The sequence below is a fragment of the Plectropomus leopardus genome, chromosome 12, assembly GCF_026936395.1.
Source record: "Plectropomus leopardus strain MGB_pleo_1.0 chromosome 12, ASM2693639v1, whole genome shotgun sequence".
Lineage (NCBI taxonomy): Eukaryota > Metazoa > Chordata > Actinopteri > Perciformes > Serranidae > Plectropomus > Plectropomus leopardus.
In genome coordinates, this window is record NC_142187.1 from 5,000,670 (window position 1) to 5,013,400 (window position 12,731).

A 12,731-nucleotide genomic window follows, 5' to 3' on the forward strand; every position below is an offset into this window, starting at 1 on the left:
GGGGATGACATTCTGTACAATACAACGGCATACGTGGAAAAATGGCTACAACACAGCAAATTCTGAACTACTTACCCATTCCTCTTTCCCTCCTTTGCCCTTTTTATTGTTATTACAGTCTCTTTTTGTTTCGCTTAAGCTGTAAAATGATGTTCCATTTATGCATAAAACTTAGGAGAGGATATACTGGAGGATGGGAGAAAGCGGTTATTAGAGCGTCACGACATCATCAGTGGGTGTGTTGAGTATTACACACAGCAGTCTGAGGGCGGCTGGCACTGCTCAGTACCTGCCTGAGTGTGTGTGTGATCACATCAATCAGATTTACATTTCTGATAACACACAAGAGGACCAGCAGCCAGCTGAATGTGACCCTCAGTGCTGCTGAAATGTTATTAACAAACAAACCGTGATTAGTTCTGGTTGACATCAGAGCTCTCCCTCATTAGAGGCTGCGTGACAGATTCAGATAATAATGACCTGATTTAATAGCACAAACACAAATATTTGAATTTTAACAGCTGACTTAAATATTCATGATTCCATTTTAGACTGAGGAAACACACCAGTAACTCCAACCAACACAGAAAAATTTGAATATTTGTGCAAATTCATGTGTTGAGCCTACTGCAGTACTTACCCATGAGATTTGTATAGTGCTGTTGTACTGTGGTATTAAAGGGAGTATTTTTCAACTTGGACCCAATTTTTCCATGTTTTTGTGTCTGAGTGACTCATTGAAACCTGAATTGTTGAAACTGGTCTTGCTAAAGGAGACCAGTATCAACAATCTCCTTTAGTGAGACCTGGACACAAATGAGACCAGAAAAAGCCATAGGTACAGAAAAACATTTAATTCCTCTGTAGGCCTTTCTGTAATGTTGTAACACTGTCATAAAACAATCTGAGCCTGTCAGTGGCAAAATAGGACCTTCAGTGGATGTAAACTGACAAAGCACACCTGCGTGTGGTTACACGGCAGCCTGTTTCGCTGCAAGCTTTAGCTCCCTCACTCAATACTGGACCGATTTTTAAAAATTAAAAAAAAAAAAAAATGTTCCCATCTGTTGCTTGAAGACAAAAACATGGAAAAAATTGCAGAGTTCCCCAAAATACCCTCTAGGATTATATTTGCTGTCTTTCTGTGCCTTACAAAAAAGGGTCGTTCCACAAACAATATGGAGCTAATGCATAAAGCTAGGTTGTAAATCTACTTTAAGGTTTCTTGAGTTCGCTCTTACCTTTTCATTTTACTGTACATGTGCTGAACACGGCTGTTATACATTTACATGTAAAACAACAGTACATGAAAAAGTATAGAACACCTAATGCAATAAGGTGTCAAAGATAGACAAGGCAAATTTCAGATTAAAATAAACGTGAATAATAACAAAAAAAAAAAAAAAATTAGTGCAATAATTGAGCAATATTGTTGAGAATCATGGGGAAAATGACTTTTTAGATTATGGCATTATAGGACATAATTACATGATAATATTAGAAGAATATCTTTCCTAACATCATGTCACCCTCACTTATATCTACTATTTTTTTCAAACTTTATGATTTCTGTTTTAGTCAAACACATTTTTTACAGCAAAAAAAACAAGATTTCTATTAACTTAATTTGTTATGTGAGTAAACACGTTTCTTGAGTATTAAGACTGAACAGAAGCTGATAGTTTTATTTGATGACACTACTTGGATGTGTTCCATTTCCACTATAGACCGAATCACGTTTTTTTTTTCAATAACTTCCAGGTAGAAAACCACCGTGTCACGTAAATAAAATCAAATGCGCCGAGCAAACTCTGCCTTCACTAATTAACTTTAAGCCACCTAAAAAGAGGCTAATCCAAAAAAACAATTACATTGTAGGGAAGACATTTTGTTCTACTTATTGTTGTAACTTTCAGGGATGACATTAGGCAGGTTTCCATTACAGATTTGTGCAAAACTTGCAGTATTTTCAAAATGTCAGTAAAACACAGTTGCAAGATGACTTTGTTCTCCTCTGGTGATAACATTCAAAGAAGCATGGTGATGGATGTTCAAAACATTAGCGGCTTTATTTCTATTGCAACCACCAAACAAAGCTGTCATTATTTCTAACCAACAGCGACCTAAGCGTGCTATGGAGCAATAATGGAAAGACAAGTCCCTTATACATGGGAGTGGCCACGTATGAGAGATTTCTGGGAGGTGATAGTCCACGATTTCACAGAGTCATTGTGGATTCAAACCTCCCAGACGAACTGCTCAACATTTGAAGAGTTATGTGATGCAATAACAGCTCTTGTAGCTCCTTCTGCATCATGAGAGCCAGTTCCTACTGACAAGCACATAGCCATAGCATCACGTGACCTAGAAAAGCAAAAAAAGTGTGTCCATTGCAGTTTTGCCAAATATGGCTTTTTCAAATCGCCTGAGATACCACCTCGTGCAAGCAGAAAAACTTTTTTTAAATTTGACATGTTTTCATTAGGCGTATTTTATGCTCGCAATTTCAATTTGTTTAATTTGAGGGTTGATGGAAACCCAGCTACAGCTCATAAAATAAGCTTAACAGAAATGTCAGATTGGTCAGACCACTGTGTTTAACTAAATATCTTTATATATTATAGTTACAATTGACAATTACAACAGAAAAAAACAAGTTTGCCAAATATCTCTCTGCAATTCAAAACAGTGGCCGGTTTTCTACCGGGAAGTGACTTTTTTAGTTGGTGCGACATCACGGAGATTTGGTCTATACCCTTCTGCATTGGTGTAATTGATCTGAGACAGCAAAGTAGTTACTGTGAGGGCAGCAGATGGAAGATGATAGTGCAGCAGGTGTTTGGAGCAGATGGGAGTAACATCTGGAAGGGTGGGCAGGAAGATCTGTGGTCAGTGCTTTGAGTGAAATCAATCACAAATGCAAACAGAGGGAGCCATAAATGTGCTGATTACCGTGTATCCATCCTCTGTTACTTTGAAAATAATGTTTGGGAGTGAATACAGCCCACATCAGGTGTAAGAGATCAACCAAAATCACATATACCAAGAACAAAAATGTCTGATCAGATAGTTCTGCTGCTGGGATAAAAAGGAGATTCTGAATTGATCACAATTTTGAGCCAGACAGACTGATTAGCATAAATATGATATGCGTCCACCCTGAGCAGAGTCTCCCCCTTCAGCTCCAGCAGTACTTACATTGCCACCTCCAGGGACATGTTTGATATTGTCCTTGGAGCCACAGCGAGACGTGACATGGCTGAAGTCCAGCTTTTTGTGCACTATCTGAACCTAAAGACAGGCAGGCAGACAGACACACAGACAAGCAGGGAAGTGAGGAGGGAGAGGGGACAAAGAGGAAGGGAAGAAAGAAAGAAAGAAAGAAAGAAAGAAAGAAAGAAAGAAAGACAGAGGGAAAGAAAGAAAGGAAGGAAGGAAGAAAAAGGGGATGACAGGCAGACAGACAAGAGCAGCAGAAAAGAGCAGATCAGCTGGTAGCTTCGGTAAACAGGAAACAGAGTCGCCTTGCTCTGGAAGTATGGAAGAGGTTCTGTCATTCAAATCAAATGATTCCTCCTACACGAGTTCACTTTTTATCTGCACTATGTGATCGTTTTAAATGGCACTGCAAAAATTCTTTGGGACATTATGCAACAAAATCACTGTGGTTCAAAAAGAGGCTTGTCTCACTGATTCTTGGTTTGTACATTTTTACAAAAAATCAACGCTGTATGAAAAGATGAGGATACTGACTGAATAAGAACAGAGCGCTTCCATAAACAGCGTTAATAAAAAGTGATCACGCACAGGACAAACACCGGAAGGGGTGACAGAGCACATGCAACAGAATATTACACAGGACATTCAGTGATTTTGTGTTAAAACATGCTGTTCTAAGCAGAGAAGCAACTGCAAGCGACTAATACAGGAGTGTGGAAGATAAAAGAGTGTTGGAGCCTCTTAAATAAAACCTATCAGTCTGTTCTGCCCTGAAAAATGACTGAAGCACAAATTGTGAGTACATGGTGCATGGTTTGGTGGGCCTGGATTTCTGGATTTTTTAAAGAAATACTCAGATTTAGAGAGTTTGGCTTGATGGTCAACCTGGACATTGAGTAATAAATAACTTGGTGCATGTGTTGAATGCCATCTCTTTGATAGTTCGGCTTTCAGTTTTGTCTACAAGCAGCGCAAATACTGCAGTTTTGCAGCAACGAAGAAACCAAAAGGAGCAAGAACAGAGAAAAAGGATCAGCAAAACACTACATAAATGAATGAGCAAATAAAATGAATAAATTAATAAATAAAGCCAACTGGAGTTTTAAAAGGGACAGCATGAATACAACAAAAAGTACAAATCAAGTGTCTGGAGGGATTAAAGTTGAGCAGTTCATTGCATTGGAGATACATGTGAATTGATGTCAGATTTTCACAGCAGCGTATCTGAAGCATGACTAGTTGAATATTTGGCTCAAGATCTACATCTTGAGTCCACATCTCAGTCACTGCCAGGAGTCTCAGAAGTCAGAGTGTTAGAGACACGAAAAGACCAAATATAGACAAAATGACAACAGAGACACAAAACAACCAAAAACTAAGCAAGAATGAAGAGTGACACAAAACTGACACAAGAGTGACACAAACTGACAAAAACATAAACAAATTGACTACAAAGACACAAAACAACCCCAAAAAGAAACAAAATGACCAAAAAGAGACACAAAACAAACCAAGAAGAAACAAAATGACTACAAAGACACAATTCCACCAGAAACATAAGCAAAATGACTACAAAGAGACACAAAATGACCCAAAAAGAAACAAAAGGATTACAAAGAGACACAAAATGACCCCCCAAAATGACTACAAAGAGACACAAATCAGCACAAAAAGGAAAAGAAATTACTACAGACACATAAAACCAAAAAAGAAACAAAATGACTACAAAGACACACAAAATGACCAAAAAAGAAACAAAATGAATATTCCACAAAGATGCATGAGAACTAAGAGACCAAACCAAGTCTTGCAAAAAACTGTTTCTTGCTCCCATGTAGGAGAGTTGTCGGGTCGTTTTCTGTTTCTTTGCCCAGGGACACATGATGTTAGAAGGTGCCAGATTGCAGTTCATCTGTTTTATTGCAGACTGGGCATTGAGCACCTACTTTCCCTTAATCCTTTTACATTTGCTTGCTGCAACTTTTAAGCCCAAACTAGACAGTAAGGACATAAACCATGAGATCTGGGAAAGCAACGTCTTAAATAAGTTTTGAGTATGGGGGGGTCTCACTTGAGCTATACCAGACTGGATTCTAACCCAACAAAAGGAGTGTTTGTGTTGAGATTTCAACACATGGAACACTGGCAAAGGTAAAAACTAGAAAGGCAACTTTGTGACACCCCAGCATCAACCTTAAAACGCATCATCTTTAATCTCGCTTTTGAGATATTTGATTGCCACTCAACATGATGCACAAAAGTCAGAATGCAGCATTAAAACCATTTAACCTTCTAGGGATATAGGATGCTTTTAATGTCTGTGTTTTCCCCCCCTAATGGCTATTATAACTGCTCATTTTAGGAACTTGATGTATTGCTTTATTTGCACAGGCTCACACGCAAATACTGGTCAGTTGTTTGCTCTACTACTGAGGAATCAAAGGGACTCACATCGACCCCCACCTCCACCACAACATAACTCCTCCCCATTGTGTTGTGATATCAGTTTCATTGCCTGTGTGGTTGAATCGTAAAAAGCCCCACAGCAGCCTTCTGACGCCTTCCTGCATTCTCTCGGTCTCTGTCTTAGCCTCTTTCTCCAGGATGAAAATGGCATGATGACGCAGGTGGCACCAGCAAAGGATGACTCACTGAGCAGTTTGCACACATACGCATGAGCGTGAGCACACGCACGCACGCACGCATGCACGCACACACACACACACAAAGAACAGTATAGCCTCTAAACAGAGCCTAAGTTTTCCTATTTGTATTTTGTATTGTGCATCGTTGTAGTAATTTTGTTTCACACGCACACACACACACTTGACACGCACACATGCACACACAGACACACAGACACACACACACACACACACACACACACACACACACAGAAAGAGCAGTATAGCCTCTAAACAGAGCCTAAGTGTATTTCATCACACCTGTAGTAGCTGCAAGGTTGTGCTTCGTCATGTCTCCTCAAATTAGAAATAAGAAATGTTGCTTATGCAAAAAAAGGGCACTGCAAGATGCTGACAGCTTTTCAGTTTTGGTGACCAGACTTCACACAGAGTTCTTCCAGACTGCACATACTCATTTCATCGGTGATCTCCCTCTCAGAGTGTTTTTTTGCACAGCGTGGCAACTATAAGATCGCTCATCCTAAGACCTCCCTGGAGCAGTCAGCATTTTCCATAAAAGCCTCCAAAATGTGGAACACACTACCAAGCAAAATAAAATTTAAACAAGATATTTAGATTTTAAACAAAAGTGTTTAAGGTTTGCTAAAGCAATTTTTTAAAAATATTCTATAACGTCTTATAGTTGATTGCTACAATGTAACTTTGATAATTGTGTCTTTTTTGGGTTGTTGTAATTCTGTGTTATCTTGATATAAATTTTTCTTCTCTTTTTACCATAAATGTTATTGTATGCACATTATTGTATATAACCTTCTTTACTTAAATCCTAACTAGAGACAGGAGTTGGAAACTAGCAATAGTTATAATCTCTACATGTGAAAAATAGTTACTACAGCTTGTTTGTAACAGGCTGAAGTTGCACTATGTTCATTTGCATTGTTCCTATCAAATAAACTATAAACCTTGATAAATAAAATTGTGCCAAGTGCAGTTTTCATCTGTGCAAAGCATTTGAAACCATTTATCTTTACTTACTGTTGCACTGCAATGTCCTGTATAGTTAGTTCAGTGGAGAAATGTAACTAGCACACAAGGAATGAGCAAAACCAAAAAGATGTTCTTTTTTTGTTCGTTTGTTCACACTTCCAACAATACCATTTGTGTATTATTTGTGTCTTGCATTTGTCCTAGTTCTACTTGTCTTCAAAATGGGCCACATTCCTTTGTCACTGGTGTGTTTTAGAGAAAGGATAAAGACACTAGATTTATCAGCTGCAGTTTGTATGCATTCTAAATGCAGTTGCAGTTACAGTTTACATCCTTACATCCATGTCTGTGAAACCCCCCCAGCACAGAAGATCTCTACAGTCAGGACAGATTCAAGGTGGAACCCCAAGATTAGTGTCACCAATTCAGTATGCAATCAAATGTCCACTCATCTGTTTCTGAAATATAACATAATGGCCAGATAAATGTTATTGCAGACCACTATGATGTCACACTGAAGTTGACCTTTTACCTTTTTGGTATAAAATGTCATGACATTATCATTTTATTCTAGCAGATATTTGTGGGAAATAAATACATCCCCTGCCATAAATAGATTTTTGGACTTTTTAAAAAGTGCTATTGGAATATATATATTACATATTATTAATAGCACACTTGGGGCAGATGTGGCAGAGCAGAACGTTTGGCGCATTGAAAGTGAAACTTAATTGCTCATTCTGCTGGGTCTAAAAACTTACTTTTCACTTACAAACAACTGCCCTCTCACCCAGTGATGTGATCTGATCAGCTGTGAACTGATTGACAGATCATTTATCTACGTAAGTGACAAACTGCTGCTGAGGAAAAAAACCCATTAAATTCAACTACTGCCACTGTCCTTCTGTGGGAAACACCGTACCTCTGTATGTACGTACGTATGTACAAACCTACCCACCTACCTATCCACCTTACTCATCTCTGTTTGGTTACTCTCTTTCTTGATAACTATTCACTGTAAATTTTAGTCATTAAAAGTCTCTTATTAACAGGACATAGTGGGACATTGGGTGCAATATCATGGAATCAGTCACATTCTAAATAAACACGTACACCTACCTAGGCATCATTATTGATTTTATACATATATATCTATATGCAAGCCACTGAGACTAATGTAGGCCTTTAAACATCCATATTGTCAAACTGTTACACTTTACTGTTATTTTATATTTACATTTGCACTCTGTTCTACTTTATACTGCAAATACTGCAGAGCAATATCTAGTTATGTCTTATCTTATCACAGATGCTGCTTCAATCAATCCATTTTGTACAAGTAGTAACATCTTGTAAAACGGGTCATCAGTCCCTGCTGGCGTGTAGAAAGTGTTGATATAAAGAGGTGAAGATGATGATTTTGTTGGAAAACAGGTTGTAGTTTGGTTGATGTGGTGAACACTAAATGAAGCTCAGTGGATGTAAAAGTTGGGGTGTTATGGAAATGAAAATGGAAATGAGAAGAGATCGTAGATGGACTCTATGATATGAAAGACGTCTGCCTCAGATTATAGAAGAGGCACTTTGCAAGTACAAGATGAGATGTCACTGTACAAAACACAGAGTTCATGAAGCAAAACTGTTTTTTTAAAAAACTATATGTACAATATTTATTTGTACCAGGTATTTTTCTCTTTTTGTCCTCAGGTTGGGGGACCTTATTCTAGAGGTCGTCACTGAGGCAGCGATGAGGACATGATCCCTCACTTGGCATCCCATCAACAAAAACTACTTTTTTTGTGTATGATGGATGGCTTGTCTCTGAATGCTTCTCTTTAGGTTGGCATTTCTGGGTACCAACATTCAGTAAAGGTATATGTGCTTCTTAGCTACGGCTCAAAATACTGCTGCTATAAAGTCTATGCTGGGCTTTTTTACATTCTTTTTTTATTTGAGCATTTTTTTTCATAAGTTTAGGTATTTCCTCTTTTGATATGTTTCTAAGAGAGGCACACTGACTGATGAACCCTGTATGGCCTTTTTTAATTTTCTAAATTAAAATCTGTAAATTTTAATTCAAGCACCATGGTCAGCTCCCAAATATTTACATAAAAACTGGCCTTTACTTCCTGCAACTGTTACTTTAATGTAAAGAAACATTTTTTAATTGGCCCTGTTGGTTTTTCACATAGACTTTTCAAGGCTATGGAAATGTTTCACAAATATTAAACCTTAGTTTAACAAATTTGAAAGACAAACAGTATTTATTTACCCTGTTTACAGTTCGAGATGCCCTGATGACAATTTACAGACGCTTCCTTTATGTGGCTGTCTGTGGGTAAAATTATTTTTGTTGCAGTGCCACAGCTGCCCACTGGGACAACTTTCTTATGTCTGAGTGAGGTGGGCAGCAGTTCCTAAAAAATGTATTTTAGTAATCCCATGTTTTGCTATGCAGGATTATATACACATATATAGTACACGTGTAAAAACAACAGTGAGAATAACTAGTGTGGAGTCACTGAAGTGTCTTTAACTAAAAAAGACAAAAAAATGTATGTTACTAACTTGTTTTGACTGTGAGATTGTAATTAATAGAAAGTGATGAACCAATGTTCATGGGGGGGGGGGTGTGTTTATGGAAACAATTTAAAAAAAAAAACTTAACAGTACTAAATAGGTAGCCAAATGTTTATGGACTTCAACACAGCAATGGTTAAACAAATCATATGTAAAAATATATAAAAATGGATATATATTTAACCATTTTAAATGTTTTTCTACATTTGGTTCTTGAAATCCACTCTGATTCCAGCCTTCTGCTGGGATCAAAATAATCCTAAAAAAAAAAAATTAAATCTATCCCAGAATTGAAACAATCCAATTAACTATGAACTAGGCCTGGGGAATTTTGAGAAATATAGGAAAATTCAAAACAGCTGGGGCCATATCCACAGAGAGAGAGCTCCTAGCTTAGTTTAAAAATTCTAGCCAGAGCCTAGTTTAGGATTACGGAACATTCTCAAAGCAACTCTGAGCAAGACAGGAACAGAAACTTTGACCTCAGTGAGGAGGCGACCTCAGTGACCTAATGGCTAGGTATGACATAATCTTTTTACAGGTGTGATTGGTTGTCACAGAAAAGCTCCTTTGTAAGCCTGCAAGGTGTGAGGACCCAGTAGAAACAAAATGAACTGCATCACAATATGAGACTGAAAGACCTGTTTGTGCCATCATTCTGCTGCACTGTTGCATTTTCTTCATTGCAAATATTTTGTGTTAAGCCCACTTTAATTTTGGTGTTACATCATCATTATTGTTGGGTGAGAGATGTGATCGTATCTCTCACAGTTTCACAGGGGAACTGTGAATTTGAAACCTCTCAATTATCTGCTCAACTTTTGAATAGTTATGCTATTTGCAGAGCTATATGCTCTTGCAGCGCCTGCTGCATCATGCTCGAGGGCCAGTTCCTTCTGACAAGCACATAGCCATAGCATCATGTGTCCTGTAAAAGCCAAAAAGGTGTTTCCATTGCAGTTTTACGAAATATGGCTTTGTCAAAATACATGAATTACCACCTCATGCAAGCATAAAAACTTAAATGTTTTTAATTGAAATATTTCCATTAGGTGTATTTTATATTCACAATTTCAATTTGCACAACTTGAGGGTTAATGGCAGCCCGCCTATTGATACTGGAAATGTTCCTTTTAAACTGCTGTGATAATTTCCAGAATGAAAGGAGTCTGGCCTGATACATACAAAGTACGAGTTATATTCATATGTGACTAGAATAGTAAAGTGAATGTATAGTATATATTTATACTCTCTATATAAGAAAGTAGTATATATTTGTTAATTTTTCATGTAGTGTTGAGATGTTTAAACAGCAGCTGGTGTGTTCTGGGTGGATGTAGAATGGACGGTGTATGTGGTGGATCCAGAGAGACGGTGGGACGATGTACTTGTGTGAGGTGTGAGGGTGTAAATGGCAGGGACTCACTCTGGCCTTGGCGGCAGGGGTGGAGGGGTCTGATGCCTTGTTGTTCGGGGTGGAGGAGACCTGGGGAGAAAACCACCCCCCTGGTCAATACAACCTCCAACCAACCACACGCCACAACACAACGGGGTGAAAGAGCAGGTGGAGGGGGTGGGTGGGGTTAGCAGCTGGACCAATCAGGTGAGTGTATGGGTCATTAGAGCCGATCAAAAGGGAAGCACATGAGCGTATGGGAAAGAAGAACAATAAGAAGTGAACAAAGCTTTAGAATCAAATTCAGTTAGCAAATGTGAAAGTGTATGAGTCATTGCAAGTAACTGAAAGTAGTAGCACTAATTAGATGGGCTAATAATATGGGAGGATACTAAACAAATATGTGTGCATATGTTTGTAGAACTGCCATAAAATGCACTTTATCGGATGGGAAATAGCAAATGGGAGTAAACTGGAGCAGATGAGGCACTTTTCAAAACATATAAAAAACTTACAGTAGATTAGTGCCAGTACAGTTTGTCAGTTAGTGACGACAAAAATCAGCACAAAGAACAAGTGTAATGCGGTGTTCACACCGAATGCGTTATGTTACTCGTGCGTATACGGCCGCTGGAGTATTTTTTTGAGGCAGCTAACAGCTCAAGTGGATTACAGTGAAATAAAACAGCTGAATGTTAAAAAGCAGGCTCAGTGCCCTGACACAGAGACGCTAACACGGTTAATTATCAGACTGTCAGTGCATTACATGCTCTCTGTTGTTTATTTTCCATAATAAAAGACCAACCTATTATTATATTTTGATAAGAAGCAACTTATGGAACAAAATCAAGGCCAAAAGGTTTGTTAATCTGAAAATTTATTTAAAAAATTAATTTGGTATTTGGTAATGAATTTTTAAAAAATCTAAAACATTTTCAAAATAAAAATAAGTGGAGAAAAAGGTTAATTTCGCTTTAAAATATAATTTAAATTCAATTCTGATATTCGTTTGAATAAATTATTTTGATTTTAATTTTAAGGACAAAAATAACTTACAAACAATGTAACTTTATAGCTGTGCTTTATCCTTCATTTCTGGATCTCAGTAACATCAGTAGAATCTCATCTAGATCTTAATGCTGACAGGCTATCATAACACAGCGTCATGCAAAATTCTTGCTCAAGTGGACAAATTTCAACTTGTGCGATGGACGTGAAGACGCGAGCAATATACACCCCCACCCCCACCCCCCCACCATGAATTCATTTCTATTTGCATCTTTGCGTTGACTTTGTATGTAAACTCGCTGTGCGATACGCTCACATCGCGTTCGGTGTGAACACACCATAAGAATAACTGCACAAGCAGAGAACAACAATCAAATGTCATATTCCTACTGTTCAGACAAACAACACCAGAACTATACCAAGGATAAAAAGGTTGTTAGACCCATAAGCTCCTGTTGAATGAAAAATATTAAAATGCTAATAAACAAACCAATATTAATTTCACTGGAGACTGCATGAGTCAGTGCCGCTGATTGGGATGCAGGGCGGCGTTGTGTCTGTTTGTATAAAGCAGCTTCAGTCTGACAGACTCACAAAAACAGAGCAGGAGCATGTCTGACTGGGAAGGGAGACGACACAGCAGGAACAGACCTGCTCCTGCAAAACACTCTGCATCTGCCTCACAGAGCCAATATTGCCCAAAAATTACAGCTGCTGACAACCAGAGGACATTTTCCCAGGAAAATATGAGGTTAGGTCAATTTCACAGAGCCGAAAGCAGCTCCTTCTCTACACTGATCTAACTTTAATTGGCCGTGAGATCATGTCCAAATGATTCAGGGTGAGGAATGACTGTAAATGTGTAACAGGGTGTTGCTAAAAAGAAGCATGCATGC

General features: G+C 38.2%; 1 protein-coding gene across 6 annotated transcripts in view; it reads right to left on the bottom strand.

The window, feature by feature from the left end:
- The window catches only part of map4l (microtubule associated protein 4 like), a 126,740-nt gene that overhangs the window by 3,804 nt on the left and 110,205 nt on the right, over window positions 1–12,731 (bottom strand). For 3 of the 6 annotated variants that reach the window (XM_088085059.1, XM_042497553.2, XM_088085060.1), the window contains 2 exons: window positions 10,858–10,917; window positions 3,199–3,291 (listed from right to left, as the gene is read on the bottom strand). The exons of 1 other annotated variant lie outside the window; for it this stretch is intronic. In XM_088085059.1, the coding sequence (XP_087941185.1) occupies window positions 3,199–3,291; window positions 10,858–10,917 (153 nt within the window). The remainder of the gene's footprint in view (window positions 1–3,198; window positions 3,292–10,857; window positions 10,918–12,731) is intronic. 2 more of the 6 variants (XM_088085056.1, XM_088085057.1) reach the window with 2 other exon arrangements.